The following is a 26,947-nucleotide window of genomic DNA, read 5'->3' as shown; positions in this document are numbered from 1 at the left end:
GTAATGTTTGTCCCGTAGGCTGTTTTAGACCTTCATCAGGAAGCTGCTTCTAGATTGGCCAGTTTAAAGAGACAAAGGCAAATCATATTCTCTTATAAAGAACTTGACAATGAGAGGAGGAGCCACATTGACCAAACCCAGAGCACGGTAGAGGAGGAGTGGAGGAAAGTGGTACAACTCGCTCAGGAGCTGGAGAACCAGGTCAAGCATGAGGATTCACTCTTTAGAGAGTTGCAGACTTTTTGTGATCAAGAAGAAGACACTCGCTCCTGGATTAGACAGCTGAGAGAGAAACTGAAATCTCTTGAAGTATCGTTATCCATTCAGGAGAGAATGCACAGAATTGAGGTAATATTAAGGTTGCAACAGTGAGAAAACCACATTTATTTACAATATGTGCTTCTGTATGTTTTTTTACATAGAAGAAAAAAAAAAAAAGCTAGGGATTTCATGCTTATTATATCTGAACATTCTCAAATCAAGAAACAGTTTTTGGAGAAGCAAAGGGATATATGAAGTAATCTAGATGATCTTAAGTCTTATTTTCAGAAAAATATTATTTAAATTAATTGAGGTTATGCTTAAAACAAGAAAACAATTTTGAATACATTTTATTTGCAGTGTACAAATATGTAAATGAGTTGGCAGATGTTAATTTTGTATTCATTTTTAATGATGGACTTTACACAGGAAATTAGGTTGCACTTTATTTTAGAGAACATGCCAATTATATTAGTAATATAAGGTCACTTCATAGACTTAATATGGATTAAGATGAAATATAACTATAAAATAAAGCACTAAATAGTCAAGTCATATGACAGAGATGCCTTGATTTTCTGATTTCTTTGTTTCCTTGTAGGGAATACTAGCTCACAGATCTGAGGGTGACTTTAAACTTGCTGACTTGAAAAGAAAAGAAGAAAGTCTATGTTTCTGCGAAGAGCTTGAGGAGGACAAACGTCTTACAATCCAACAGAATTTACAAGGTTTACAGGAAGATTGGACAGGAGTTATGATGAATGCTCAGGAGCTGAAGGACCAATCAGAACTTGAGGAATCTCTTTCTAAGGACCTTCAGGATCTTCAAGAACATGAGGAGAATACTCAGTCCTGGATCAGAGAGCAACAGATAAAGATTGAATTACTGGGTGAAGATGCTCAGCTACAAGAGAGAATTACGGGAGCTCAGGTAAGAGACAATGCTAAATATTTAACAAAATGTACTTAAGAAATGCAGTCTAACTGATGATTTGTTTACTTTAGGCGATCCTGAACTCTGAATCAGATGGAAATTGCAAGCTTGCCACTCTGAGGAGACAAGCAGAAGGTTTGTGCTCTCGAGAAGGGCTGGGCGAGAAGAGGAAGCAGGAAATCCATCAGAACCTAAAACCCATTGAACAAGAATGGAAGAAGGTCATAGTAGGTGCACAGGAACTAAAGAACCAGGCTGAGCTTCAGGATTCTCTTTCAAGGGAGCTTGAGATCTTCCATAACCAGGAGGAGAGCATTAGCACCTGGGTGAAGAACCAGAAAGATGACCTGGAAACACTGGGGAAAAGCACTTATGGCACACAGGAACAGATTGAGGAGAGACTGAACAAAGCACAAGTAAGCAGTAATACAGAATGAAGAAAATATGTAAAAAAATTTGCCTGTTTATGAAAACGTTTACAATCTTTCTTTTAGGCGAATCAAAGCTTTTGCTCTGAAGGCAACTCCAAGATTGCAGACCTGAAAAGGACAGCGGACGATCTGAACATCCGTGAAGACCTGGATGAAGACATAAAACTTTCACTTATTGACAAGATAAAACGTTTAGAGGCAGAATGGAAGGGGACACTGCAGGAGGCTCAGGAGCTCCATAGGTTTGTTCTGATTTAATTATGTTTGTAGGTAGATATGAGAAAACTTTCTACAAAAGTAGAGAAATAATAAACCAAATGTTGTGGTTAGTAGTAACAATGTGGCGCCTTGATAACACACTAGAGATATACAGATAAAAGTAATGTTTTATAAGGAAGACTGGTCTGCATACAGCATATGTACAGTATATAATATATTTTATACAGTATATGAAAATATAAGTATATTATATATTACTGCTTGAAAGTTACCATTTTATTTCAAAATTCAATGTGTATATACAATAGAATAAATTATAATTGTGTTTATAAATGATGTACATAAAGTCATTATCATAACCATTTTAAAAGGGCTGTTCTTATTTCAACATGTGTTCTACTCTTCAGTCTTCTGAGAAGTGTAGTGGAGCGCCTGGAGTCCTGTCACTGTCAGAGGGAACAGCTTCAGTCCCGTCTGGAGCAAGTGAAACAGCAGATAGCTGCTCTACCTCACCTCTTCCCCTGGCCTGGTTTGGGGGATCGGAGGCACACAGTGGAGCAGGCCAGGAGTCTGCTGGACCGCACCAGAGCCTTGACACCATCTCTATCTGCTCTTCGAGCACTCGGAAGAGAGATGAGCCAGCTGACCCGAGATTCCAGCTTGATTGACCCATCTTGGGCCACCATGGAGGAGTGCATACCTGAATTAATCAAAGAGCTTACAGTAAGGCTTAAAGGCTTAAACGCGCCCAAAAATTAAATGAGGTGCATATACTCATCCTCTTGTTGTTGCAAACGTGTATGACTTTCTTTCGTGGAACACAAAAGATGGAATGTTAGGACTTAATGCCTCAGTCAGCATTCACCTTTATTATATTTTTTATGCCATGTAAGTGAATGGTGACTGAGGCGGTCAATCCCTAAAATTCAGGAAAACATACAGGTTTGTTAAAGAATGACAAAATTGATATTTTTTAATAAACTCTCCCTTTAAGAACAGTAATGCCCTGCATATCTCTGTGACTAATTGATGTCAAAAATTAAATTTACATGTATGCCATTCTTTTCGTTTGTGTATTTGTGTAGGAATTTTGTGTAAATCTTGATGAGGAAATCCGGAAAGAAAGAGTTTGTGCTCAGTTAGTTGAGCAGCACACCGTAGCCCAGGATTGGCTGAGAGAGCAGGTCAAAGCTTTCAGTGCCCTGCCCACTGAACGCTGGGGGTTACAGAACTCCATAAACACTCTTAAGGTCTGTTTTGTTATCCTATTTTTATAGTTATCCATTTGAACCTTATTTGGAATGCAAGCAAAAAGACAAAAACAAATGTATTGCATCTCTAGGCTCTTCTTCAGACTGTAGAGAGGGAAAAGAAGGAGATGAAAGAACTTGATGCTGTTAAAAATTCCCTGAGGGACCTCTGCACACCAGGAGGTCGTGATGCCCTGACCTTGGAGGTCAGCCACCTTTACGACCTCTGTGTGTCCTCGGAGGAGGCGATGAGGGAACAGTTAGCAGTGTGTGAGGCCAGACTGGGTGATATTGAGCTCAGGATCGCAGACAGAGCACAGATTCTCAGAGCGCAGGCAGAGAGCCTCCTGGGTGAGCTGCGTATTCAAGATAACTCTTTAGGATTTCTAGAAAGCAGCCAAAACATCAGCCAACTACAAGAAAACTGGCATAACTTCAAGGTATTGAGAGAATATGTTAAGAAATCTTTGTACTGTACAGTGGGTTTATTTTACACTTTAGAAAAGTTCAGTAAATTCAATCGTATGTTTTCATAGATTTCTGAAAAAGAGATTGAAGCTTTCGAGGGCAAAGTTCGTGACTTAGGACAGATCCTCCGTATGGCCCCCACAAATGAGGAGCTCCCTTGTGATGTCATTTCTTTAGTGGACACCGTTACACAGCAATATTGCAGGTAAATACAGTACAGTACAGGATATTAGATACAATAGCTTCTAGAATTATAGTTATAAATAATATTGATACTGTGTATTTGTAAGACTTTTTAATCTTATAAACTTTAGCCTTGTCTTTATTTTGCACTTTACAGTGTAACTCTTTGTCTCTTTCTTGATATACTGTTGATTTATTACATTGCAATGTAATATTATTTATCCGAATTACATTTTGGTAAATCCATATTATTATTATTCTTAGTCTGCGGTCAAAGCTTTTGGAAAAGCAGAATGACTGTGCAGACAGCACTGTGCAGTGTGTTAGACAGGCCTTACAAAGCATACAATCCTGGAACCAGATGCATCATGCAAATCTTCCCTGCAATTCAGCCTCGTCCATGCAGGTGTCTCTAATCTCTTATTTGTATATGTGGACACAAGCTTCTACTACTAGATTATTTGAATGTGTTAGTCATACTCATATGTTCTTGTGTCCAGGGTTATTTTATTGTGTAACATAAATTATGCATTATTGTTCCTTAGGCTGCAATCGAGGAATGTGCGAAACTGCGTAAAAGCCTGCAGGTGGCTCTGTCCCATAAGCAGTTGCTGAGGGATTGTCTGGGTCCTGATTTGGCTGGCAAACTTGAAAGAGATGGAACAAAAACACTAAACGAAACGGACACTCACATCAGTGTTCTTAAACAGGAGCTTAAGGTTATAGACTTTAATTATTTGAAATGTTGTTTAATATAAATGATTTAGGTTGAGAGAGTTGACTTGTGTTTCAGAATCTCGAGGAGAAGGTGAAACAAGAAACTGAGAGGTTGTCACTGGAGACTCGAAGCATCAAGCAGGACTCACAGGTATGTTTATCTTAATTTTTTGAAGTAATTTTATAAACATTATAATGAAAAGATGTTTCTTGAAGCTTATACAGTTCAGCCATCATGCTAAGTCATGTATAATAAATATCATTTGTACTGTAGGTTCCCACTGTGATAACAGAAGTTGAATTTGAACAGTCAGAAACTGTTTCGCCTTCATCCTTTACCACTGAGAGCTGCGTAAAGACAGAAGATAATGAACAGGCTATTATACAGCCATCCGAAGACCCGAACAGTGAGATCCCTGTATGTGAAATCTCAGAAACTACAACCGAGATAGAAATGTACAAGACAAGACTATCGCTACCAATGTTAGAATCTGACACCCAACAAGTTGAGCTCAAAACAACTGCCACAGAGATGGTACCTGAATTAGACACAAGAGTATGCAAAACACCTGTTCTTACAAGCAGCAGTGAACCGAATAAAGAGGAATTGAGTTTTACCTTTGTTGCTTTGGCAACAATGCCCGAAAATGATGACGTAATAGATGAAAAGATGCAGACTCCCTCGTCTGAAGCTCTCTACCTGGAAGCTGCAGTCAAAGACATTGAATTACATGACATTGAAATGCAGGAAAGCCAGTTTTCTACTGAGGTTTTGAGTTCAGACTCTTTTTCTGAGAAGCTGGAGAGTGAAAAGATTGAGGTAGTAACTGCAGAGATAGAAGAGGACAATGAGGACACATTTATTCCTGATTCCCAAGAGCAGTGTGGTGAAGGTAGCAAAAAAGTTGCTGCGCTCATTTTAGATGTGGATACAGTGCACATACAGAGTGTGGACACTGACAGTACAATAGAAAGCTTAATTTTTACAAGAACAATTGCAAATGAGAACGCAATGAGCAAACAAGATGGTGATGCTTTGGCACCTCCAAAGACTGAATATTCTGAGATAGTTATAGAAGAAAAGACCACTGAATCTTCTCTGAATGAACCAGGTGTGGTAAGTATATCAGAGGGTAGTTCAGCAATAGCATCAGTTCAGTCACAGCTCTCCGATATTGACACTAACAAACAAGTGCAAGCTACACAAGCTCCACCCACTGAAACCCAAGGCACTGGAGATGCTGCTGAAAGAAGTATTGGAACGTTAACTTGGAACAATGGTCCAACTGTTGCACAAGCTGACAGAGAAGGGAACTGGACTGCAGATAATGGCCCACATGAACTCCAACGCAGATATATTGTTCTTGACTTCCCCGAGGGGATGGAGATGCAGAGACGGACTGCCACTTCTTTTAGAGAACCAGCTGAGGCAGAAATTCAGGGATTCACACATCCAGCATCAGAAAGATTGGAGACAGAAGGTGAGATTATGTCTGCTGAAGATGAGATGGGGGTTCTTGACAACACAAATAAGCATTTAGAAGCAGCAGAGATGACTGAGCCCGTTGAAGCAATCCCAGATGTACTAGCAAGGCAGAAGAAAGATTCAGTCACTAGTGAAAGTTTGTCCTTTGATGTTGAGATAATGAATGTCATTCAAGAGGAAGGAACAGAGCAGACCCCGTCAGAAGATAAAGAACAATGTATTGAATTTGAACCTGTATCATCAACAGCAGTCATACAACAATATCAATGTGCAACTGGTCTCCAGTCAGACAAGGTAGATGTTTTGCCAACACAGGAGAATCTTGAAGGTGGAGACAGTATGTATATTATTGAAGACACAGAAGCAAAAACAACCCCGTCAGGGGAAAAAGCACAATCCATTGAGTTTGAATCCAAACAAATGTCATCTGTCCCTTCACAAGTGCCAAGGCAAGAAACTGAGGGTGAACCTGTGGTCCAGTTAGACAAGGTAGATATCTCATTAACACAGGAGGAGAAATATGAAGGTGAAGATATCGTGCATGTAAATGAAGAGGAAGAGACAAAGACAACACCATCAGCTGATAAAGCACAATGCCTAGAAGCTGAACCTAAGCCAACGCCACCAGTTAGACGAAATGAGGGTAGAACCGAGGTCCAATCAGACAAGATAGATGTTTCATTAACACCAAAAGAGAAGACTGAAGTTGGAAATACCACTAATCTAATTAAAGAAATAGAGGCAGAAAAGACCCCATCAGGTAATACACAGGTGATAGCACAAACAATCAAATTTGAACCTAAACAAGTGCAAGCCATAAGCCAAGGAGCTGAGGGTGAACCTGAAATACAGTTAGATAAGGTAGATGTCTCATCTACAGCAAAGGAAAGTGGAAACACTATGTATGTAATTGTAGAGGAAGTGGAAAAGATGACAGCATCAGCTGATAGACCACAATGCATAGAAACTCAACCTAAACCAACACCACCAGTCAGGAGACGGACTGAAGACAAAACCAATGTCGAGTTGGATGTCATACCAACACCTCCCAGCAGACGACGTAAAGGTGATAGGTTGTCTCTAAACCTTGAATCACAGATACTTGAGGGAGAAGTCCTTCCCACCCCTCCAAGCCGAAGACGTAGAGAGAAAATGGGAAGTACGCTTTCACTCAATCTGGATACTGAACCCACACCACCAGGTAGGCGACGTAAAGACAGAGAAGATCGAAGATTGTCACTTGATCTGGGAGCCCAACCAACACCACCAGCAAGAAGACGTAAAGATAAAGAAGATCAAAGATTGTCGCTTGATATGGAAACCCAACCAACACCACCAGAAAGAAGACGTAAAGACAAAGAAGATCGAAGATTGTCACTTGATCTAGAAGCCCAACCAACACCACCAACAAGAAGATGTAACGACAAAGAAGATCGAAGATTGTCATTCAATTTGGAGACACAACAAACTGATGAACAAAAAAACACAGAGTTTAAAGAGTCCACTGTTGAATCAACCCCAACTGTCAGACGCAAAGTTAGCGGAGTAGAAGCTGATGTGACTTTGGCAGTTTGCACACCCCAAGAAGAGGGGGCCTTTGTGACACCAACACCACCTACAAGAAGAAAAGATAGCAAAGTTGAAAAAGAAGAAATGGCAGCTGCTGATAAATTGCAAGAAGAGAACAGCATAGTAAAACCAACTCCTCCTTTGAGACGAAAAGACAGTCAAGCAGAGACTGAGATGGTTCTTGCCACGTCTAAAATCCAGCTTGATGAAGGTTTTACCCAAGCAACTCCACCAACTTGGCGAAAGAAAGATCAATCTGAAAATGACATAGTTCCATCAATGGCAGAAGATTCACAGGTAATACCAACTCCACCAACCAGAAGAAAGAAAGATGAATCTGAAACTGACATAGTTCCATCAATGGAGGAAGATGCACAGGTAATACCAATTCCGCCAACCAGAGGAAAGAAAGATGAATCTGAAACTGACATAGTTCCAATAATAACAGAAGAACCACATGTCATACCAACTCCACCAACCAGAAGAAAGAAAGATGAATCTGAAACTGACATAATTCCATCAATGCCAGAAGAACCACTTGTCATATCAACTTCACCAACCAGAGGAAAGAAAGATGAATCTGAAACTGACATAGTTCCATCAATGGAAGAAGAGTCACAGGTAATACCAATTCTGCCAACCAGAGGAAAGAAAGATGAATCTGAAACTGACATAGTTCCAATAATAACAGAAGAACCACATGTCATACCAACTCCACCAACCAGAAGAAAGAAAGATGAATCTGAAACTGACATAATTCCATCAATGCCAGAAGAACCACTTGTCATATCAACTTCACCAACCAGAGGAAAGAAAGATGAATCTGAAACTGACATAGTTCCATCAATGGAAGAAGATTCACAGGTAATACCAATTCCGACAACCAGAGGAAAGAAAGATGAATCTGAAACTGACATAGTTCCATCAATGGAAGAAGATTCACAGGTAATACCAATTCCGACAACCAGAGGAAAGAAAGATGAATCTGAAACTGACATAGTTCCATCAATGGAAGAAGATTCACAGGTAATACCAATTCCGACAACCAGAGGAAAGAAAGATGAATCTGAAACTGACATAGTTCCATCAATGGAAGAAGATTCACAGGTAATACCAATTCCGACAACCAGAGGAAAGAAAGATGAATCTGAAACTGACATAGTTCCATCAATGGAAGAAGATTCACAGGTAATACCAATTCCGCCAACCAGAGGAAAGAAAGATGAATCTGAAACTGACATAGTTCCATCAATGGAAGAAGATTCACAGGTAATACCAATTCCGCCAACCAGAGGAAAGAAAGATGAATCTGAAACTGACATAGTTCCATCAATGGAAGAAGATTCACAGGTAATACCAATTCCGACAACCAGAGGAAAGAAAGATGAATCTGAAACTGACATAGTTCCATCAATGGAAGAAGATTCACAGGTAATACCAATTCCGACAACCAGAGGAAAGAAAGATGAATCTGAAACTGACATAGTTCCATCAATGGAAGAAGATTCACAGGTAATACCAATTCCGCCAACCAGAGGAAAGAAAGATGAATCTGAAACTGACATAGTTCCATCAATGGAAGAAGATTCACAGGTAATACCAATTCCGACAACCAGAGGAAAGAAAGATGAATCTGAAACTGACATAGTTCCATCAATGGAAGAAGATTCACAGGTAATACCAATTCCGACAACCAGAGGAAAGAAAGATGAATCTGAAACTGACATAGTTCCATCAATGGAAGAAGATTCACAGGTAATACCAATTCCGACAACCAGAGGAAAGAAAGATGAATCTGAAACTGACATAGTTCCATCAATGGAAGAAGATTCACAGGTAATACCAATTCCGACAACCAGAGGAAAGAAAGATGAATCTGAAACTGACATAGTTCCATCAATGGAAGAAGATTCACAGGTAATACCAATTCCGACAACCAGAGGAAAGAAAGATGAATCTGAAACTGACATAGTTCCATCAATGGAAGAAGATTCACAGGTAATACCAATTCCGACAACCAGAGGAAAGAAAGATGAATCTGAAACTGACATAGTTCCATCAATGGAAGAAGATTCACAGGTAATACCAATTCCGACAACCAGAGGAAAGAAAGATGAATCTGAAACTGACATAGTTCCATCAATGGAAGAAGATTCACAGGTAATACCAATTCCGACAACCAGAGGAAAGAAAGATGAATCTGAAACTGACATAGTTCCATCAATGGAAGAAGATTCACAGGTAAAACCAATTCCGACAACCAGAGGAAAGAAAGATGAATCTGAAACTGACATAGTTCCAATAATAACAGAAGAACCACTTGTCATACCAACTCCACCAACCAGAAGAAAGAAAGATGAATCTGAAACTGACATAATTCCATCAATGCCAGAAGAACCACTTGTCATATCAACTTCACCAACCAGAGGAAAGAAAGATGAATCTGAAACTGACATAGTTCCATCAATGGAAGAAGATTCACAGGTAATACCAATTCCGACAACCAGAGGAAAGAAAGATGAATCTGAAACTGACATAGTTCCATCAATGGAAGAAGATTCACAGGTAATACCAATTCCGACAACCAGAGGAAAGAAAGATGAATCTGAAACTGACATAGTTCCATCAATGGAAGAAGATTCACAGGTAATACCAATTCCGACAACCAGAGGAAAGAAAGATGAATCTGAAACTGACATAGTTCCATCAATGGAAGAAGATTCACAGGTAATACCAATTCCGACAACCAGAGGAAAGAAAGATGAATCTGAAACTGACATAGTTCCATCAATGGAAGAAGATTCACAGGTAATACCAATTCCGCCAACCAGAGGAAAGAAAGATGAATCTGAAACTGACATAGTTCCATCAATGGAAGAAGATTCACAGGTAATACCAATTCCGCCAACCAGAGGAAAGAAAGATGAATCTGAAACTGACATAGTTCCATCAATGGAAGAAGATTCACAGGTAATACCAATTCCGCCAACCAGAGGAAAGAAAGATGAATCTGAAACTGACATAGTTCCATCAATGGAAGAAGATTCACAGGTAATACCAATTCCGCCAACCAGAGGAAAGAAAGATGAATCTGAAACTGACATAGTTCCATCAATGGAAGAAGATTCACAGGTAATACCAATTCCGCCAACCAGAGGAAAGAAAGATGAATCTGAAACTGACATAGTTCCATCAATGGAAGAAGATTCACAGGTAATACCAATTCCGCCAACCAGAGGAAAGAAAGATGAATCTGAAACTGACATAGTTCCATCAATGGAAGAAGATTCACAGGTAATACCAATTCTGCCAACCAGAGGAAAGAAAGATGAATCTGAAACTGACATAGTTCCAATAATAACAGAAGAACCACATGTCATACCAACTCCACCAACCAGAAGAAAGAAAGATGAATCTGAAACTGACATAGTTCCATCAATGGAAGAAGATTCACAGGTAATACCAATTCCGCCAACCAGAGGAAAGAAAGATGAATCTGAAACTGACATAGTTCCATCAATGGTAGAAGAGTCACAGGTAATACCAACTCTGCCAACCAGAGGAAAGAAAGATGAATCTGAAACTGACATAGTTCCATCAATGGAAGAAGATTCACAGGTAATACCAACTCTACCAACCAGAAGAAAGAAAGATGAATCTGAAACTGACATAGTTCCATCAATGGAGGAAGATTCACAGGTAATACCAATTCCGCCAACCAGAGGAAAGAAAGATGAATCTGAAACTGACATAGTTCCATCAATGGAAGAAGATTCACAGGTAATACCAACTCTACCAACCAGAAGAAAGAAAGATGAATCTGAAACTGACATAGTTCCATCAATGGAGGAAGATTCACAGGTAATGCCAATTCCGCCAACCAGAGGAAAGAAAGATGAATCTGAAACTGACATAGTTCCATCAATGGAAGAAGATTCACAGGTAATACCAATTCTGCCAACCAGAGGAAAGAAAGATGAATCTGAAACTGACATAGTTCCATCAATGGAAGAAGAATCACAGGTAATACCAACTCTACCAACCAGAAGAAAGAAAGATGAATCTGAAACTGAAATAGTTCCATCAATGGCAGAAGATTCACAGGTAATACCAACTCTACCAACCAGAAGAAAGAAAGATGAATCTGAAACTGACATAGTTCCATTAATACCAGAGGATCCACTGGTAATACCAACCCCACCAACCAGAAGAAAGAAAGATGAATCTGAAACTGACAGTGTTTCATTAAAGTCAGCAGAGCCACATGTCATACCAACTCCTCTAACAAGAAATGAAGAAAGTTCAGAACAAGAAAAGGCTTCCATCTTTGTAAGATTACAGGTGGATGCCAATGTTGAACCAGGAACTAAACAGGAAGAAGTAGAGGAGCATGACAGAAAGCTATTGATCAGTCAGGATCAGCTAGAGGAGGGCGAGGACTCTGTTACCTTGGTCCAAGAACCCATAGATGTAATGAGTCAAACTGAGAGCATCTGTGAGATGCAGGTAATGTTATTAACAGAAAAAACCTGCATGAAGCATGATGGTGTCGTGCCAGTATGTTGGATATCTGTTTGAGACCTTCAACAAATGATGTGTAAAAACATTTGTTTAAATGTTGCCATAAAGAAAGAGAATGTGGAGTGAACATACTTGCACTTGTCCATTTATGTTGCAACTCCTGTCACTCATTAGTCGTCTGTTACTGTAACAAATAGTGAAAACATGAATACATTTGTTTATATTTCCATATCTCTTCCTTATGTATGCTTCCTGATGCAGTGTATGTTAGTGTTGTGTATAAATATGTTTGCAATAACTACAGGATAACACCATTGAACATGATTTTTTATTTGCTTGGTTTTTTATATTATCTTGGATGTGTCAAAACCTTTTTTAATCTCCTTTAAGTGATTACGACTGCTGTTGTATTTGTTGCTGGTTTGGTAAGGGTTAATTATAAATATAAATTTAATTTTATCTGTTGCAGCCACAGGATCAAAAAGGGGAGATTTCTGCTCAAGTTGTTCTTACCACTGAAAACTTTGAGAGTTCAGTAGAGGAAGTAGAGGAGCCTTTGGGATCCACAATGAAGGATATCTTTATAGAGATCAAACAAATGACTGAAAAAGGAGCTAAGCGTGTTCTAATAGAGGTATCTTGTAAAATAATTACTTAGAATAGTGGGAATTGATACAATGTCAAGACAACATGCATGTAGATCAAAATTTTACCATGAATAAATGCACTGTAAATTGTAAGTTGCCTGTTAATTTTACAAATACATTTTACAGTGTATATACAGGAAAGTGTATGAAATTCTTGGTTGCCCTATATTTTAAGGTAATTGTCTGTACAAATCATTTTAACTAATAAATTTGGTTTAGTTATAGGTTTTTGTAACTTATAAAAGCAAGTTGAAATGTCTTTACTTTTGTATTTACTTTTTACTTAAGGTAATAATATATGTTGGCATGACTTATTAATCATATTTTTCGAAATGTTAGAATCATGTACTCAATACACAGTGTTTTTTTTAGGGTATGCCACATAAAAGTACCTTGAATATTCTGGACACATCTAGTGCTGATCTTGAAGCTCGATTAAAACGACTAGTGTTTCATTTACTGGACCTTCGAAATCACCCAGCTGCACTGAACTCCAAAGACATGGCCAAACAGCTAGAGGAGGCTGAGGTACGTCAGTCCCATAAGCATATCACTTCTATTAGCGTTTTGCCTATTTAACATTTAAGTTTGCATTATTCTGGTCATATTAAAAATCCAGATGACCTGTGGAGAGCTTATTCAGTATTTGTGTTAATTTTAGGAATGTAGAACGTGTGCCCAGACACAGGTGTCTATGCTGTCTAAGCAAGATCAGGCAAATGGTGACATTGACACCAGCACTAATGGCACAGTCCATGACTCTGAGCTCATGCAACAACTGAGCGCTCAATGGAATGCAGCATTGTGGGATGCAGTGAGCGCTGTCCACTCCAAAGAGGCTCAACTACAGATGGTTGCAGATTTCGAAAGACAGATACAGAGAGTCAAAGCAACTCTAGAGAGACTCCGAATTGAGCGGGAGGCATTGAGGAGGTGAGTATTTGTTACAGCAAAGTCATGAAATTCTTTTTGTACTAACAATTGTATAGCATGACACTATTGGTTAATATATTGGAAAGACCTATAAATTATCTTGTACATCTGCAGATCTCCATCTGAAAGCAGTTTTGTTGAGGAGGAGAGGCTGTACTCTTTTCTGAGAAATGTGGAGCAGGAAAGATCAGCTCTTGGTGAGCTGATTCAGACACTTGCGAAACTATCACCCCACCTCAGTCTGCCCGAAAGACATGCAGCAGAAATACAGCAAAACAACTTACAAAGTCAGTGGAGGGTGCTGGAGATAGATGCAGAAAGAGCGCTCTACAAGGTTAATGCTTATGCCAAAGAAAGTGCTAGCCTTCTTCAAGAGGTTAGTGCCTTAAAGGACCATCTAGAGAACATACTAAAGACCTTGGATGCATCAAAATCCTCACCAGTTTTATGGGACAGCAGCAGAGCTCAAGAAATTATGAACATAAATGCTGAACTCACATCCAGTCAGCAACAGTACCTTAACCTTCAGCAGACATCTGAGGCTCTTTCCCAATTCAAAGCAGAGACATCCAGCATAGAGCAGGAGCTTCAAAACATCAAGGATAAGCTAGATCAAATGGGGGAATGGATAGCAGCTGAAACACCTACCAGCAGTAACCCAATGTTAAGTAAAATTGTAAAGGTGATGACAGACGCTCTGGCATGGGCCAAGCAGACACAATGTGACATCAAAGGACGGCAAAAGAAGGTGTCGCTGCTTCCCGAAGAAGTCCATAGACAGATTAAAACTTTGAAGAAACTGCAGTTGGAGATGAGCTCTAAGCAAACCCAGTTGAAGACTTTGGTTGAGGAAGTCTCAGAGCTGATACCCGAATTAGAAAAGGCTGATGTTCCAATGGTCACCTTATCCTTAAAATCTCTTGAAGATTTGTCTAAATCTACAGCAGGACAACTGGCCGAGGCAGTTCGAGAGATTGAGTCAGGGCTTCAGACTAGGGAGAAGATGTCAGAGCAGATTGCAGATGTTGATTCCTGGGTAGTGGGACATCTCCGGAAAGAAGCTTTAAGAAGAGAGGATTATCAGAGTTTGAGTGTGGCAGACCTAGATCGTAGGTTGAGGCAAATCCAAGACACTCTTGGAGAGGCAGAAAAACATTCTGCTCTCACTGAGGCTCTCCTGATGAAAAGCAAAGACATGTTTTCAGAGCTAAGTGTCTCTGAGAGTTCTCAGCTCAATGAGAAACTCACTAACCTTCAAGAGGACATCAAGAATATCATCAGTTATGAGAAAGCTTGTTGCCAGAAAGTTATGGATGTCATCCAGAGTCAGGAATCCTCTCAGAGGAAGGTATCATCACTTGAGAATAGTTTGAGACAAATGCTAATTGACGTTAAAAGACACCGGTTCCCGGTTACCAAAGACACCCTCTCCTCCATCGAACCCTTCAAGCAGATGGTCGTGGAACGCAAATCTCAGATTGAGCAAGTCAGCCCTTGTGCAGAAGACAAGAGAAGAGAGCTATTGTGTGTTATTACTGAACTGCACCACCAAATGAACGATTTGGACCTCAAAGCACAGGAGCATGAAAAGTACCTGAGTCTTAGGCAGTGTGTTGAAGATCTCATGCAAGATGTGGAGGATCAGATTGCACGGACCAAAGATGAGAGCATTGACAAAGAGGAGCGCTACAGAGATTGTCAGGCCCTACTGACCAAAATGTATTTAATAAAACTCTTGTGCGAGGAAACAAAACAAGAACTCCACGTCATCACAATGGATCTTTATCCAACTCAGCTCTCTGCTGAAGAAACAAGACTTAAGCAAATCCTAGAAAATATTCAAACCCGGGAATTGGCAGTGAGCAACAATCTTCGGATACTGGAATGGGATGTGTTGAAACATATTCATTACCCATCAGAACAAAAAGCATTTCAGAAATTCCTTCAAGACACCAATGAAGAGCTGGAAAAGCCTTGTAACATTGAACCAAAGGAAAGAGTGGTTGAAAAAGAACTGAGAAAGTGTCTTATGCTCAGAAAGGATGTAGAATCCAGAATGCGAGTGCTTGAGTTTCTTGAAAAGAGGACTGTAGCTGAACCTGAAAAGAGGCCAAAAAACTTCAAACAGCTTGCTTGCTTGAAGGATATGGTTTTGGATAAGTGTGATCAACGAATGGTGAGTCGTGGTTTTTTAAACAGCAACTCAATGACAGGGATGAGTCTTTCCAAATACAACACAATACAAAGTCATAATGATTTATTTACTAAATTTGAACCTGATTTTCTTTTTCCAGGTGAACCTAACAAAAGCCAAAGAACTGTTGAGAAACTACACCAAAGATTTGATTAACACCATTCGGTTCCTCCAGAGAACCACGTTGGTTGTTCTACCATCAGTGTGCTCTGCTAGAAGCTGTTCAGAAAGACTTAAAGATACTCAGCAAACGTTATCAACCCTAGACACAGAGTTCCAGTCACATATTTCACAGCTCCAAACGCAAGCCCCACAGCATCCCTGTTTCAAACCACAGAAAATTGAGTGTCTTCAGACGGAGGTTCTAGGTGTGCTCTTGGTCAGACTGTCGACCCTAAAGGCCCAAGCCCAAATTCAATTGGAATCACTGATGAGGTATACTATTTATGTTTATCAAATCTTTAAAAAAAGTACACTCTAAGTACACTAGTTAACTCAAGTACATATTTTAGGAAAGATAAATCAGCTTTGCTAATCAAAACATGGTGTTTCTTGTACATTACCAGGTGTGTTGAGTGTCAAAAACAATCTCGTAAATGCTATGAAGACCTTTGCCAACAAGTGAGAGACTTAGAAACATCACTGTCACAATGTACTTCAGATAAAATAACTTCACACAAAGAGTGCAAAGACCAGCGACAGAAACTCAAGGTAAACAGCTTCTATTCGTAAACGTTAGCTACCCTACGTAATATGTGTATTTTTTCCTAGTAATGTAGTAGAAGTGTATAAATTATGCTAGTAGATGTAAACATATTTCTCATATTTTTAGGCTCTAGTGGAGGAGGTTGACATGCTTCCTGGGAAACTGGAAAATCTGAGAGAGTGGTGTCCACTGCATGGCTGCAGAGCCAACAGAGAGCATGCAGTGAGTGCCCTCTGGGGGCAGGCGGCAAGGTTGCAACGCTGTGCCAACGATCTACAGAAACGGACAGAACAAATGGAACAAGAGTGGAGTGATGTTACCCATAGTGTATGAACAAACTGATTGCAAGACTCATGTCAACACGCACTTAAAATTAGCAATGAATCTGTTGTGTTAGATGCATGTTCGATGAAACTTGCCAAATCCTTCCACTGTGTATATTTGACAGACAGATAAGGTGAGTGGAACTGAATTTGTCTGAATTTGTCTTTTATTCCACAGGTGGAGCGAGCGGCCACAGTATTGGACCAGGTGGAGGCTGAACTTCCAGATAGCAACAAGGAGGGTATGTCTGGTGATGAGCTGCAGGAACTACTGCTGTTCTGGTCCCAGTACCAGGATAGACTGGACTGTGAACACAGAGCTCTCTCAGCATTGGAATTAAGAGCTGCAAGATTGCTCGGTATACCCTCTCACCTGGAAAAGGCTCCACCTATTGCACTATGCCAAGAACTTCAAGCCCTGCAGGAGCGTTACCATAGGTCAGAAATCTGCTTCACTTGTAGCTGATTGGTTGTTTTATTTCTTTCCTTTCTTTGGTTTTTATTTCATTTATAAAACAATTTATTGTTATTCTGTGGTGTTTTAATACCAGTTTACTTAAATATAATATATGCATTTTGGAGAAATATTGATATTTGTGGACTACCCACAGTTTTTACTTTTTTGTTCTGCAGAACACAAAATAAGATATTTTGAAGAATATTGGAAATGTAACAACGGCGTTACCCATTTACTTCTATGGTAGTGACCCAAAACCAATGCAAGTCAATGGGTACCGCCATTGCTTGGTGGTTACCAACATTCTTCAAAATATCTTCTTTTATGTTCTGCAGAGGAAAGAAAGTCATTCCGGTTTGAAATGACAGAATGTTCATTTTTGAGTGAACTATCCCTTTAAATCATTCAAATGTAAATATTCAGTGTTAAATTACGTAAAACTGGTTCACTGCTTTAAATGTGTCTTTTAAACTTTGTTGTGTCTGCTGCAGTCTGAAGGAGCGCAGTACTCAGGGTCAGAGGGCAGTGAAAGCAGAGATGGAGGAGAGGGAACGGATCCAGGAACAGTTGCTGGGAGTCAGAGAATGGCTGGATGCTGCTGTCTCTCTTCTCTCTGTACTGGAGCACGAGCCCAGCAAAAAACAGCTACAGGTCAGTCACCGGTTATCGAAATTTGATAGAGTTACCATTTTTTTACAGTTTATTTGTATACCAGCTGGCCTTGCTAAGGGGCTGATATCAGGCTTAGATTTCATTTTTTCTGAATTTACTATTTATGGGTATGTGTTTAGGTAAAATTATTGTTTTTGTTTTATTCTGTAAACAAAATTTATTTTCTCCCAAAATTCCAACAAAAATATTGTTTCTATTTGCATAAAATGAGAACTGGAGAAACAGGTCAAAATAACAGAAAAGATGCTCTGTATTTTTTCAGACCTCAAATACTGCACAGAAAACAAGTTCATATTCACTTTTAAGTAATACAACAGTAATATTTGTACATGTATTTAGGAAAAGTAAAAAAAATATTTTGATCACAGTTTTCATGTGTCTTGTGCTGACGGTCTTTCACATTGCTGTTGGATGACTTTGTCATTCCTGAGGTTTGATTTTGTTGAAAAAACTTGAAATTCAACAGACACCGGACTGGAAAGGACACAATACATCTAGAAATGCTGATTAAATGAAAATTTGGAATGTTCTTTTCCCACAAGCAAATCTAATACCGAATGGTTAAATAATAGATATTCTGTTTTGCTCCAAACCACACCAATATAGTTGTGAATGTCTGCCATTATTTCTTTGTATGTTATACTGTATGTAGTATTTCCTGCTCTTAGGATTTCACTAACACGACTAAAGCTAATGAGGGGGCATTTCTTTATTCACCATTTGTCCCTCAGTGCACCCAACAAACGTTACCTTTGCCATCGACTAACTCGTTGTCATCAGTATACCTCCTATCTTTTCCCTTAGATTTAGGTCAAATACAGTATGTAGGCCCTGCACTCACATTGCTTGACAGACCTAGAAAGTGCATAAGCAAACAAACAAATTAATAAACAGTTAATGCAGAAGCATAACGATAGAAAATGAGGGTACGGGTGGGGGGGGGGTTGGGGGGGTGTTAGATGTTATTATTCAAAAACAGTAGTGGTTTTAGTGTTCAGAGAATGGGGCTGTTTGGGTTGAATGGGTTCTGTAATCAGTCTCAATCAGCAGCTGTTCAGACACACAAACACTCAAAACCCCCTTTAAACAGTTATTCTTTTACAAACACACATACACACTGTTTTAGACGCTGTTGTTTTACTCTCTCATTGCCTCTTCTCCACATACAGAGGGCTCTGTTTTAGCATGCTGGATAAACAGCTGAGTCATTTCCAACATTTCCAGACAACGTCTCCTCACTGTTTCAGATGGACACACTCTTTCTCTCCTATTCACTCTCTCTCACACACACACACACACACACACACACACGCACACGCACACACACACACACACACACACATTCTGTTCAGATGTTCCCACACACCTTGTTTCTACCTTGTAAGTGGATCCTCGGGTTGAGTGCCAACTCTTGCACGTACTCACTACCTCCCTCAATTCGTTTAAATGTGGTTTATCATCATATCATATTGTATGTATGTCCAATACAGAAACAGAACTGGTAGAAATGAAAGTATTACATTCATTCTCTCTGTCTCTCTTTCTCTCACTCTCTGTCAATCCCTCTGGGTTTTTGGTAATTTTGGGATCTTGTTTATGGAGCTTTCAGCCTTGAATGGTTCATTATAATATAAATAGGCTCTTTATCTCACTGACTGGAGCCGGAGAGGTGAAGAGGGTTGAGAGAGACGCTTTTTGACTGGATTATTCTGGCTGTGTTATCTTGAAGCTTTAGAGGCTAACCGCTCACATCATCATCATCATCATCATCATGAGAAACAGAGTCGTTCTATAGAAAGTAAAGGCATATGCTGATATATGAAGTGTTGATATTAATAATAGACCTACTGTATATATGGTGATATTGTACATCACTCATCTGTTTCCATGTGATTTCTGTAAATGTAAGTCTTTTCTTTATTATCTTTTACCATTTTTACTATTTTCTCTTGAGAAGTGACACAAAACAAATATTTTAGGCTCCATGTATTGTAAAAGTTTGCCTAAAGAAATATTTTTATTCGAATATATAAAGTAAACCAATTAAACATGCTTTTGTTTTCTACAAAGTCTGTTATGAAAAAAATCATAACACTTATTGTAGTAATGATGATGATGATGATGATGATGATGAAGACATGTTTTCAATACATTTTAATAATTTAATTTTAATTCACAAATTTTTTATTATCTTTAATTAAATATTAAAGAAATAAAAAAGTTAATTAAAATGTTTAACCATTATGTATAACTGTCCCAAGAATATAATGCAAAAGCCTGAAAAATTATTTGTGTTCTATAATCTTTACTGTTAGAAAGGATGTAGCAAAGCTGATGTATGTAAAGCTATAATATTAAGTCACATTTTACTAAGATATATTTTAAAGACTCATGTTAAAAGCTGTTTTGATTGCATGTGACAAAATATATGATTATCAAAACAATGTTAAGGTCAATAAGTAAAAAAAGTAAATCTCCTAATATAAGCTAATTTATTCAAATAAGAAAATATATGATTGAAATTGAGAAATAGGTCTTTACTTTGATTAATGTGTTTAAGATTTTCAGCCATTTGATGTTTTTTACTTACAGTACATCAATTATGGCTGCAAATCTTAAACACATTAATCAAAGTAAAGACCTATTTCTCAATTTCAATCATATATTTTTTTATTTGAATAAATTATCTTATATTAGGAGATTTACTTTTTTTTACTTATTGACCTTAACATTGTTTTGATAATCATATATTTTGTCACATGCAATCAAAACAGCTTTTAACATGAGTCTTTAAAATATATCTTAATAAAATGTGACTTAATATTATAGCTTTACATACATCAGCTTTGCTACATCCTTTCTAACAGTAAAGATTATAGAACACAAATATTTTTTCAGGCTTTTGCATTATATTCTTGGGATAGCATAATTCGTTTTATCCCTTAAATTAATATTCCATAGATCTTACAGAACTTACCTTTTTTGTCGTAAAGAACATTAATTTGTGTGTCGCCATAAATGAACAAAAACTGAAGTTCAGTGAAGTTCTTTAATGTGTTTCTCTGAATCTATTTAAAGAGCCAGTCCCTTCTCACACTGACTGCTTGTGTCATTTGTGGAGTCAAACTAACTATGCCAGTCTTGTTTATGATGCCGTACCAAAAACATATTATGGATAAAATGGAAAAAGTACATATTTGTGCAATTTGTGTAGTACATAGATGCACTTAGTACAGATGTATCCTAACTGATGAGTAATACCTCTCTTGACTTAATAGGAGGTCCACTCACAGCTGTGTACCCAGAAGGCCGTTCTGCAGCGTATCTCGGAAGGCTTGAAAATGATGTACTCGGACAGAAACACACTGGTTCCTGAGGAGATAGAGGGTCTACTACAGGAAGTCTCAAACTCATTACAGGAAGCAGAGGAGCAGGTTTGACGCAGCAGTGCATTCTTTGAAAGCTTAAATGTAAACATTATACTCTTGACTAAAGGTTAAAAAAAATCTTTTTTTTCTAAATGTTAGTGACCACCAGAAGGAACGTTGTAATATAAAATGACCGTGTTTATAAATTACAACTGAATGTGCTTCACACACGCAGATGCACACACGCACACACACACACACACACACACACACACACACAGACACACGCGCACGCACGCACGCACGCACGCACACACACACACACACACACGCACACACACATCTCATCTTTAATGAATGAAGAGAGGAGAACATCTCACTCTAGAACACATAGATCCCTGCATCAGAGACACATAATCATCACATACTCATTCACAGGTGTTAAAAGTGTTGCATCATTGCACTGTGTGTGACAGGGGTTAGATAAGCTCCTGTGGGGTTTGTTCATTAAGATTTGGACCTCCTGCAGTACCTGAAAGTACTATCCGTGCATCTGCGCGTGTGTCGTATATGTCTTTTTTTTGTTGCTGTTTTTATAAAATATATTTGAATGAATGTTGGTTTCTTTTGTTTTCTCTTACATTCATAGGTGGAAACGGCTGTGGAGAAGAGTGGTCCACTTCATAGGCTGGCTGCTAAAATCTCAGAGATTAAAGCAGGTCTGAGATCAGTTAAGAGCTGGTTAGACCAGAAAAGCCTGAACTTCAGTGAAGCTGAGAGCACACAGAAGGTCACACATCCATTCAATTCAGTCCAATTCAGTCCACCTTTCTTACCGCTCATGCACATTCATTTGTGCGTGATGAAGTGAACCACTTACTCATTGGAAGAAAGTTGTCTGTTTGTTTAAATTCACACTCTTGTTAACCATTTGATCATTTTTGGTCAAAAATACTCATTGTGGTTGTGCAAAAATCACTTTAGTGTCTGTATTGAGCTGGTTTAAATGATACAGTTTGGAAGATTTGTGTATGTTATACATGATGTACTCTCGCAGCGTGTGTGGGACGAGCTGGAGGGTTTACACACTCGTCTGACAGAAGTGGAGGTGGAGCTACAGGACATGAGCGAGATGTATCCGGATGAGACGCGTCTGATCTCAGAAAACCTGGCAAACGCTCAGCAGACGTATAGCAAGCTTACCAAGCAGGCCGAACAGAGGACCAGCTTTCTCAGCAAGGTCAACAAAACTCCAAACTCCTATTCTCAAACTCCCATAGTGCACAGCTGCAAAACATTAAAAATCAAAAGTCAAATACTCAACATTGTGTCCCTTCTAAAACTGTATCATGGAACACAAAAATTTGTTTTCAACACTCTCGTTGTAGGTCCATGATTGGCTGAAGGAGCATGAGGAGATGGTGAAGGCATCACAGAGCTGGATCTCAGAGGCTCAGTCGTGGTTAACAACAGCCTGTACATACACCACTGCTAGATGCCTGGACAGCCATGTAAACGCACTGCAGGTATTATTATTATTCGGGATTCAACCTGAAACCTTTCAGTTACCAGCCCACAAGTACTTGGCTGAAGACACATTTTACATCTATGTTTGTTGCAGAGGAAGCTGAAAATGAGTGTGTTTATGTAGTAGTTGTAGTTTATTCATCCCTTAGGAAATTAGTTTACACAGATGCCGCACATCACATTAATGCAGTCACACACTTATACATTCAATTACCAGCAAATTACCCATATGTGTGTTTTAGATGGTGCTGGATGATTCTGCTCAGATGAGACGAACTCTGCAGCATTTTGGCAGCGTGTTAACAGAGATGGGAAGCGTGTTTGATGTCAGTCCATTAGAGGAACAACTCTCAAATGCTGACCGGCGTGTAGCCGACATGCAGCACAGCCTGCTCGGACCCCTCTCTCAATTGGAGCATGCAGCAGCGGTCAGTTCACACACATTTTCTGCAGCTCTGATAATCTGTTTGTCCTATATTTAAAATGAATTTGATGGTACAACATCAACAATGTGTGGTTTGTGATTTTAAGGAAGTGGACGCCATTGAGGCAGAGATGAAGGTTATGGAGAAAGATGCGGCCAAAATCAAATCTTCCTTGAATGCTCAAGAGGGCATCAGTCGGGACAAACTCAAGGTAAGTGTGCGTGTTGGCATTAGAACCAAGTCGTGACTATATTTTAATATAAAATGTGTTTTTTTAACATAACTACAGGCAGTGGGGTCTTCAAGGCCCCACACTGCAAAAAAAAATCTTAGCGAGTATTTTGTTTTGTCCTCTACACAAAAAGGTGTTTCAAAAGGTTATAAAATAAGGATACCATATAATAACCTTTTGGTTCCATAAAGAACCTTAAACATCAGAAGAACCTTTCTGTTTCACAAAAGGTTCTTTGTGGCGAAAAAAGGTTCTTCGGATTATAAAAAAGTAAGAAAGATATGGTTCTTTAAAGAACCTTTGACTGAATGGTTCTTTGTGGATGAAAAATAGTTCTTCTATGGCATCGCTGTGAAGAACCTTTTAGTGTACAAATATCTAAACATTCTTAAATCAAGATACATGTATTTAACAATAAGTGTGACCTAAGGTATTTAAGAATTAAGTATAAATGAAGTTAAGTTACTTAATATAAGAGTTAGGTAAAGTTATGTTTAAAACAAGAAAATAAATCGGCCTCTATAGGTACTTACGAAAAATGTCAAACTAAATTGAAGTTTATTTTTCTTACCCAATTAGCAGATTTTTAGCTTGTTTTAAACATAAACTTACATAATTGTTATATTTTCTACATATTTTTTACTAGAAGACAAGGAATACAAAGTTATAAAAAGGAAACCTAGTAGTCACTTTGGATGAAAGCATCTGCCAAATGCATGAATGTAAATGTGTGTCGGCAGGCCACTGAGAACAGGATTGAGCTGATGAAAAAGACTGTAGCTGAGATCCAGAACTGTAAGGAGGGTCTTTGTCTCCCTGACAAAGCTGAAAACACACTCCTAGTGTTCAAACGAGCTGAACTACTACAGAAACAACTCCTGGAAATAGAACAGGTACAGACACACGCATTCACAAACTGCAGATAACCACACCGTACATGTGCAGGACTCAATATTATGTCCATCTTCTCTCAGCTGGCTTTAGAATACTCCATTGAGGTGCAGGAGATTTTTGCCCCGCTTCCTGATACCACATCCCTCAATGCCCCGCCCCACAGCAGTGCCACGCCCCTCTTTGTTCCACCCACTATCGCTGAGGAGGAAACACAGGTGAGACTAAATTTAGAACTAAAACTAGAATTTAACTACCAAGAGGCCACTGTTACATATTGACGAGAGTGTGCATGTAGGATACCGGTGAGATTCAGATTGTTCACGTTGAGGAGGATGCGTTGAAGAAATCAGGAGCGACGCTGATGACGGTGGGGCAGTCCACACCTGAACAGAGACTCACCTGGATCTCTGAGACGGACACAAGCACCCCCACAGAGGCACAGGTACACACACACCGCCTGAAAGCCGATATTAAGCAATATTTTATCCTTACCGCAATAAGCTTTAAAGGTTCGCAGGGTAAAAGATTTGCTGTAAAATGTCAGGGCGAATTTTTCAAACAATTTCAGATGAAATGTGATTTTTTTAGAAGCTTTCAGAGGTTTGTGCATGCTTTTAAAGATTGTGTCTTTTCATAATGGTGTATATTTTCACACGTCGTAAGAGCTTTGGTTTTTTAAAAACAGCTCATAAGACCTGCTGTAACTCATTGTGCTGAGTGTTTGTGGTTGCGTGTGTTTCAATTGTGTGAAAGCAGGAGTCTGAAGAAGCGGAGAATCTCTGTGAAGATGTGGAGAATACAGAGGAAGATGATAATGATGAAGATGATGAAAGCAGTGAAGAATCTGAAGATCAAACAGACAATGAGCAGGAGGAGGCAAGAAGAATGTCTGCCTCCTCAATGAACCCTGAGACGTCATCCAGCGTGATCATGGAGGTAATGAAGAATGACGCGAGCCATGGATATATCCATGTTTCTATTAAGTTTTCTTTGCTTTCCTGTTAAATGCTTGCTTTTAACGTATTTAAAAGTATTACTTAAAAAAATACTTTTTAAAAGTATTTTTCATTTTCATGAAATTCACGTAAAATGTACTTTTTTTTCTAAACAGTCCAGCTGTCATGAATTGGTTGGATAGCTATGTGCATGCTTTGTCGTGTCCTCTAGGGGGCAGTATAGCTTGGCCTAGCTTTCATTGATGGCATCTTTCAGATCCTTCTGTACTTGAGAATTACAACTAAAGTTGTGATCTTCATTTACAAATGTGGAGTCAGGGATAATTTATACGTTATGCAGATCTGTCTGTTTATATTTAGATACTATTTAATGACTGTTAAAAATTCAGCATTATGATAATATCGACTCTCGAGTATTAGTAGATGAACCACGTTCATTCAAAGCCTTTATAAAATTCTGATAAACACACATCTGGGACCGCACATTATATTAATGCAACTGGTATGATGCTTGGTGACAATAACCCAAAGAAATAAAGTTTATTTTTATAAAGAATTTTTTAAGAAATAAAGAAGTATGTTAAATGTCTGTAAGCCACGGCCTTCCCGGCTCTGTGTTAATGTAACCAGTCCTGTTGAATGACATTAAAAAATCTGTTTTATTACGCAGGAAACTTCAGCTCTGGTTGATCCTACAGAGCAGAAACCTGAACAAACAGAAGCAACAGATTCAGAGGTAACTCGGGAATCAAAGGAATTGTTCTTAATTTGTTTACGCTATTGAAAACAGCAAATCCCAAAACATATCAGAAGAGTTTTGAGATATGATACTACACACACAATTAATGAAGTGATATTAAAACACATCACGACTTAGTTGTGCTATTTTTTGGTATCTACATTTTTTTTAATAATTGCATGTTTAGTTTTAAAATCTCCCCTTGACCTCTATGGTTAGAATGGTTGGAAATGTCCCTGCTGAAAAGATCTTAAACCATCGTTAACCTCCATTCTGGTTAAATGCACCTTGAATGCAATTTATTGTCAATTTAAATTTGGAAAGTTAACTTGTTGTGGATTGAGTAAAAACAATACAGTTGAAGGAGCAATGTGGAGATTTTAGCGGCATCTAGTGGTGAGGTTGCGAATTGTAACCAACGGCTCACTCCATCCCTCCCCCCTCCCTATCGAAGCACTATGGCAACTGACACAGGACAAACATCTTGTGACGTTTTAGATTCTTTGCTGAAGGAGATAACGTATTTATGAAACACGCTCTGTAGAGCAGTTTGTCAATTTAGGGCTACTGTAAAAACAACATGGTGAATTCTAAGGGGCGATTCACATTTCGCATCTAAAACCGCACAGAAAACGCGAGCCGCACTGCTTTCTCATGCAGTGCGTGTGCGGCATTCTGAAAAGTTGAACTATTTTCATCTTGATGAATGAACCACATGTGCATCGCGACCGAGTCGCTCTCTATTTGCGCGCAATTGCCGCAAAAGACGCAAAATGTCGTTCTAAGATAATAAAAACATAATGCTTCATTATGTAACATCTGAAGACGTAGTTAT

At 38.8% G+C, this 26,947-nt stretch overlaps 1 protein-coding gene across 1 annotated transcript in view; it reads left to right on the top strand.

Annotated features, from left to right (window-relative positions):
- syne2b (spectrin repeat containing, nuclear envelope 2b) overlaps positions 1-26,947 on the top strand; it is a 103,608-nt gene that overhangs the window by 29,468 nt on the left and 47,193 nt on the right. The window contains exons 46-77 of the mRNA XM_057341347.1: positions 19-348; positions 863-1,192; positions 1,267-1,611; positions 1,690-1,868; positions 2,253-2,568; positions 2,931-3,095; positions 3,188-3,535; positions 3,632-3,768; positions 4,011-4,152; positions 4,292-4,465; positions 4,540-4,614; positions 4,738-12,024; positions 12,509-12,673; positions 13,059-13,214; positions 13,348-13,619; positions 13,734-15,795; positions 15,914-16,248; positions 16,380-16,524; positions 16,646-16,846; positions 17,021-17,280; positions 17,791-17,950; positions 21,250-21,405; positions 21,989-22,129; positions 22,397-22,579; positions 22,728-22,865; positions 23,109-23,294; positions 23,398-23,502; positions 24,264-24,416; positions 24,498-24,632; positions 24,713-24,859; positions 25,174-25,353; positions 26,044-26,109. Coding sequence (XP_057197330.1) covers positions 19-348; positions 863-1,192; positions 1,267-1,611; positions 1,690-1,868; positions 2,253-2,568; positions 2,931-3,095; positions 3,188-3,535; positions 3,632-3,768; positions 4,011-4,152; positions 4,292-4,465; positions 4,540-4,614; positions 4,738-12,024; positions 12,509-12,673; positions 13,059-13,214; positions 13,348-13,619; positions 13,734-15,795; positions 15,914-16,248; positions 16,380-16,524; positions 16,646-16,846; positions 17,021-17,280; positions 17,791-17,950; positions 21,250-21,405; positions 21,989-22,129; positions 22,397-22,579; positions 22,728-22,865; positions 23,109-23,294; positions 23,398-23,502; positions 24,264-24,416; positions 24,498-24,632; positions 24,713-24,859; positions 25,174-25,353; positions 26,044-26,109 — 15,174 coding nt within the window. The remainder of the gene's footprint in view (positions 1-18; positions 349-862; positions 1,193-1,266; positions 1,612-1,689; positions 1,869-2,252; positions 2,569-2,930; positions 3,096-3,187; positions 3,536-3,631; positions 3,769-4,010; positions 4,153-4,291; positions 4,466-4,539; positions 4,615-4,737; positions 12,025-12,508; positions 12,674-13,058; positions 13,215-13,347; positions 13,620-13,733; positions 15,796-15,913; positions 16,249-16,379; positions 16,525-16,645; positions 16,847-17,020; positions 17,281-17,790; positions 17,951-21,249; positions 21,406-21,988; positions 22,130-22,396; positions 22,580-22,727; positions 22,866-23,108; positions 23,295-23,397; positions 23,503-24,263; positions 24,417-24,497; positions 24,633-24,712; positions 24,860-25,173; positions 25,354-26,043; positions 26,110-26,947) is intronic.

This window comes from Triplophysa rosa, linkage group LG9, assembly GCF_024868665.1.
Source record: "Triplophysa rosa linkage group LG9, Trosa_1v2, whole genome shotgun sequence".
NCBI classification, from domain to species: domain Eukaryota; kingdom Metazoa; phylum Chordata; class Actinopteri; order Cypriniformes; family Nemacheilidae; genus Triplophysa; species Triplophysa rosa.
Note: the sequence above shows the minus strand (reverse complement) of the source record. Positions and strands in the feature narration are given on the sequence as shown.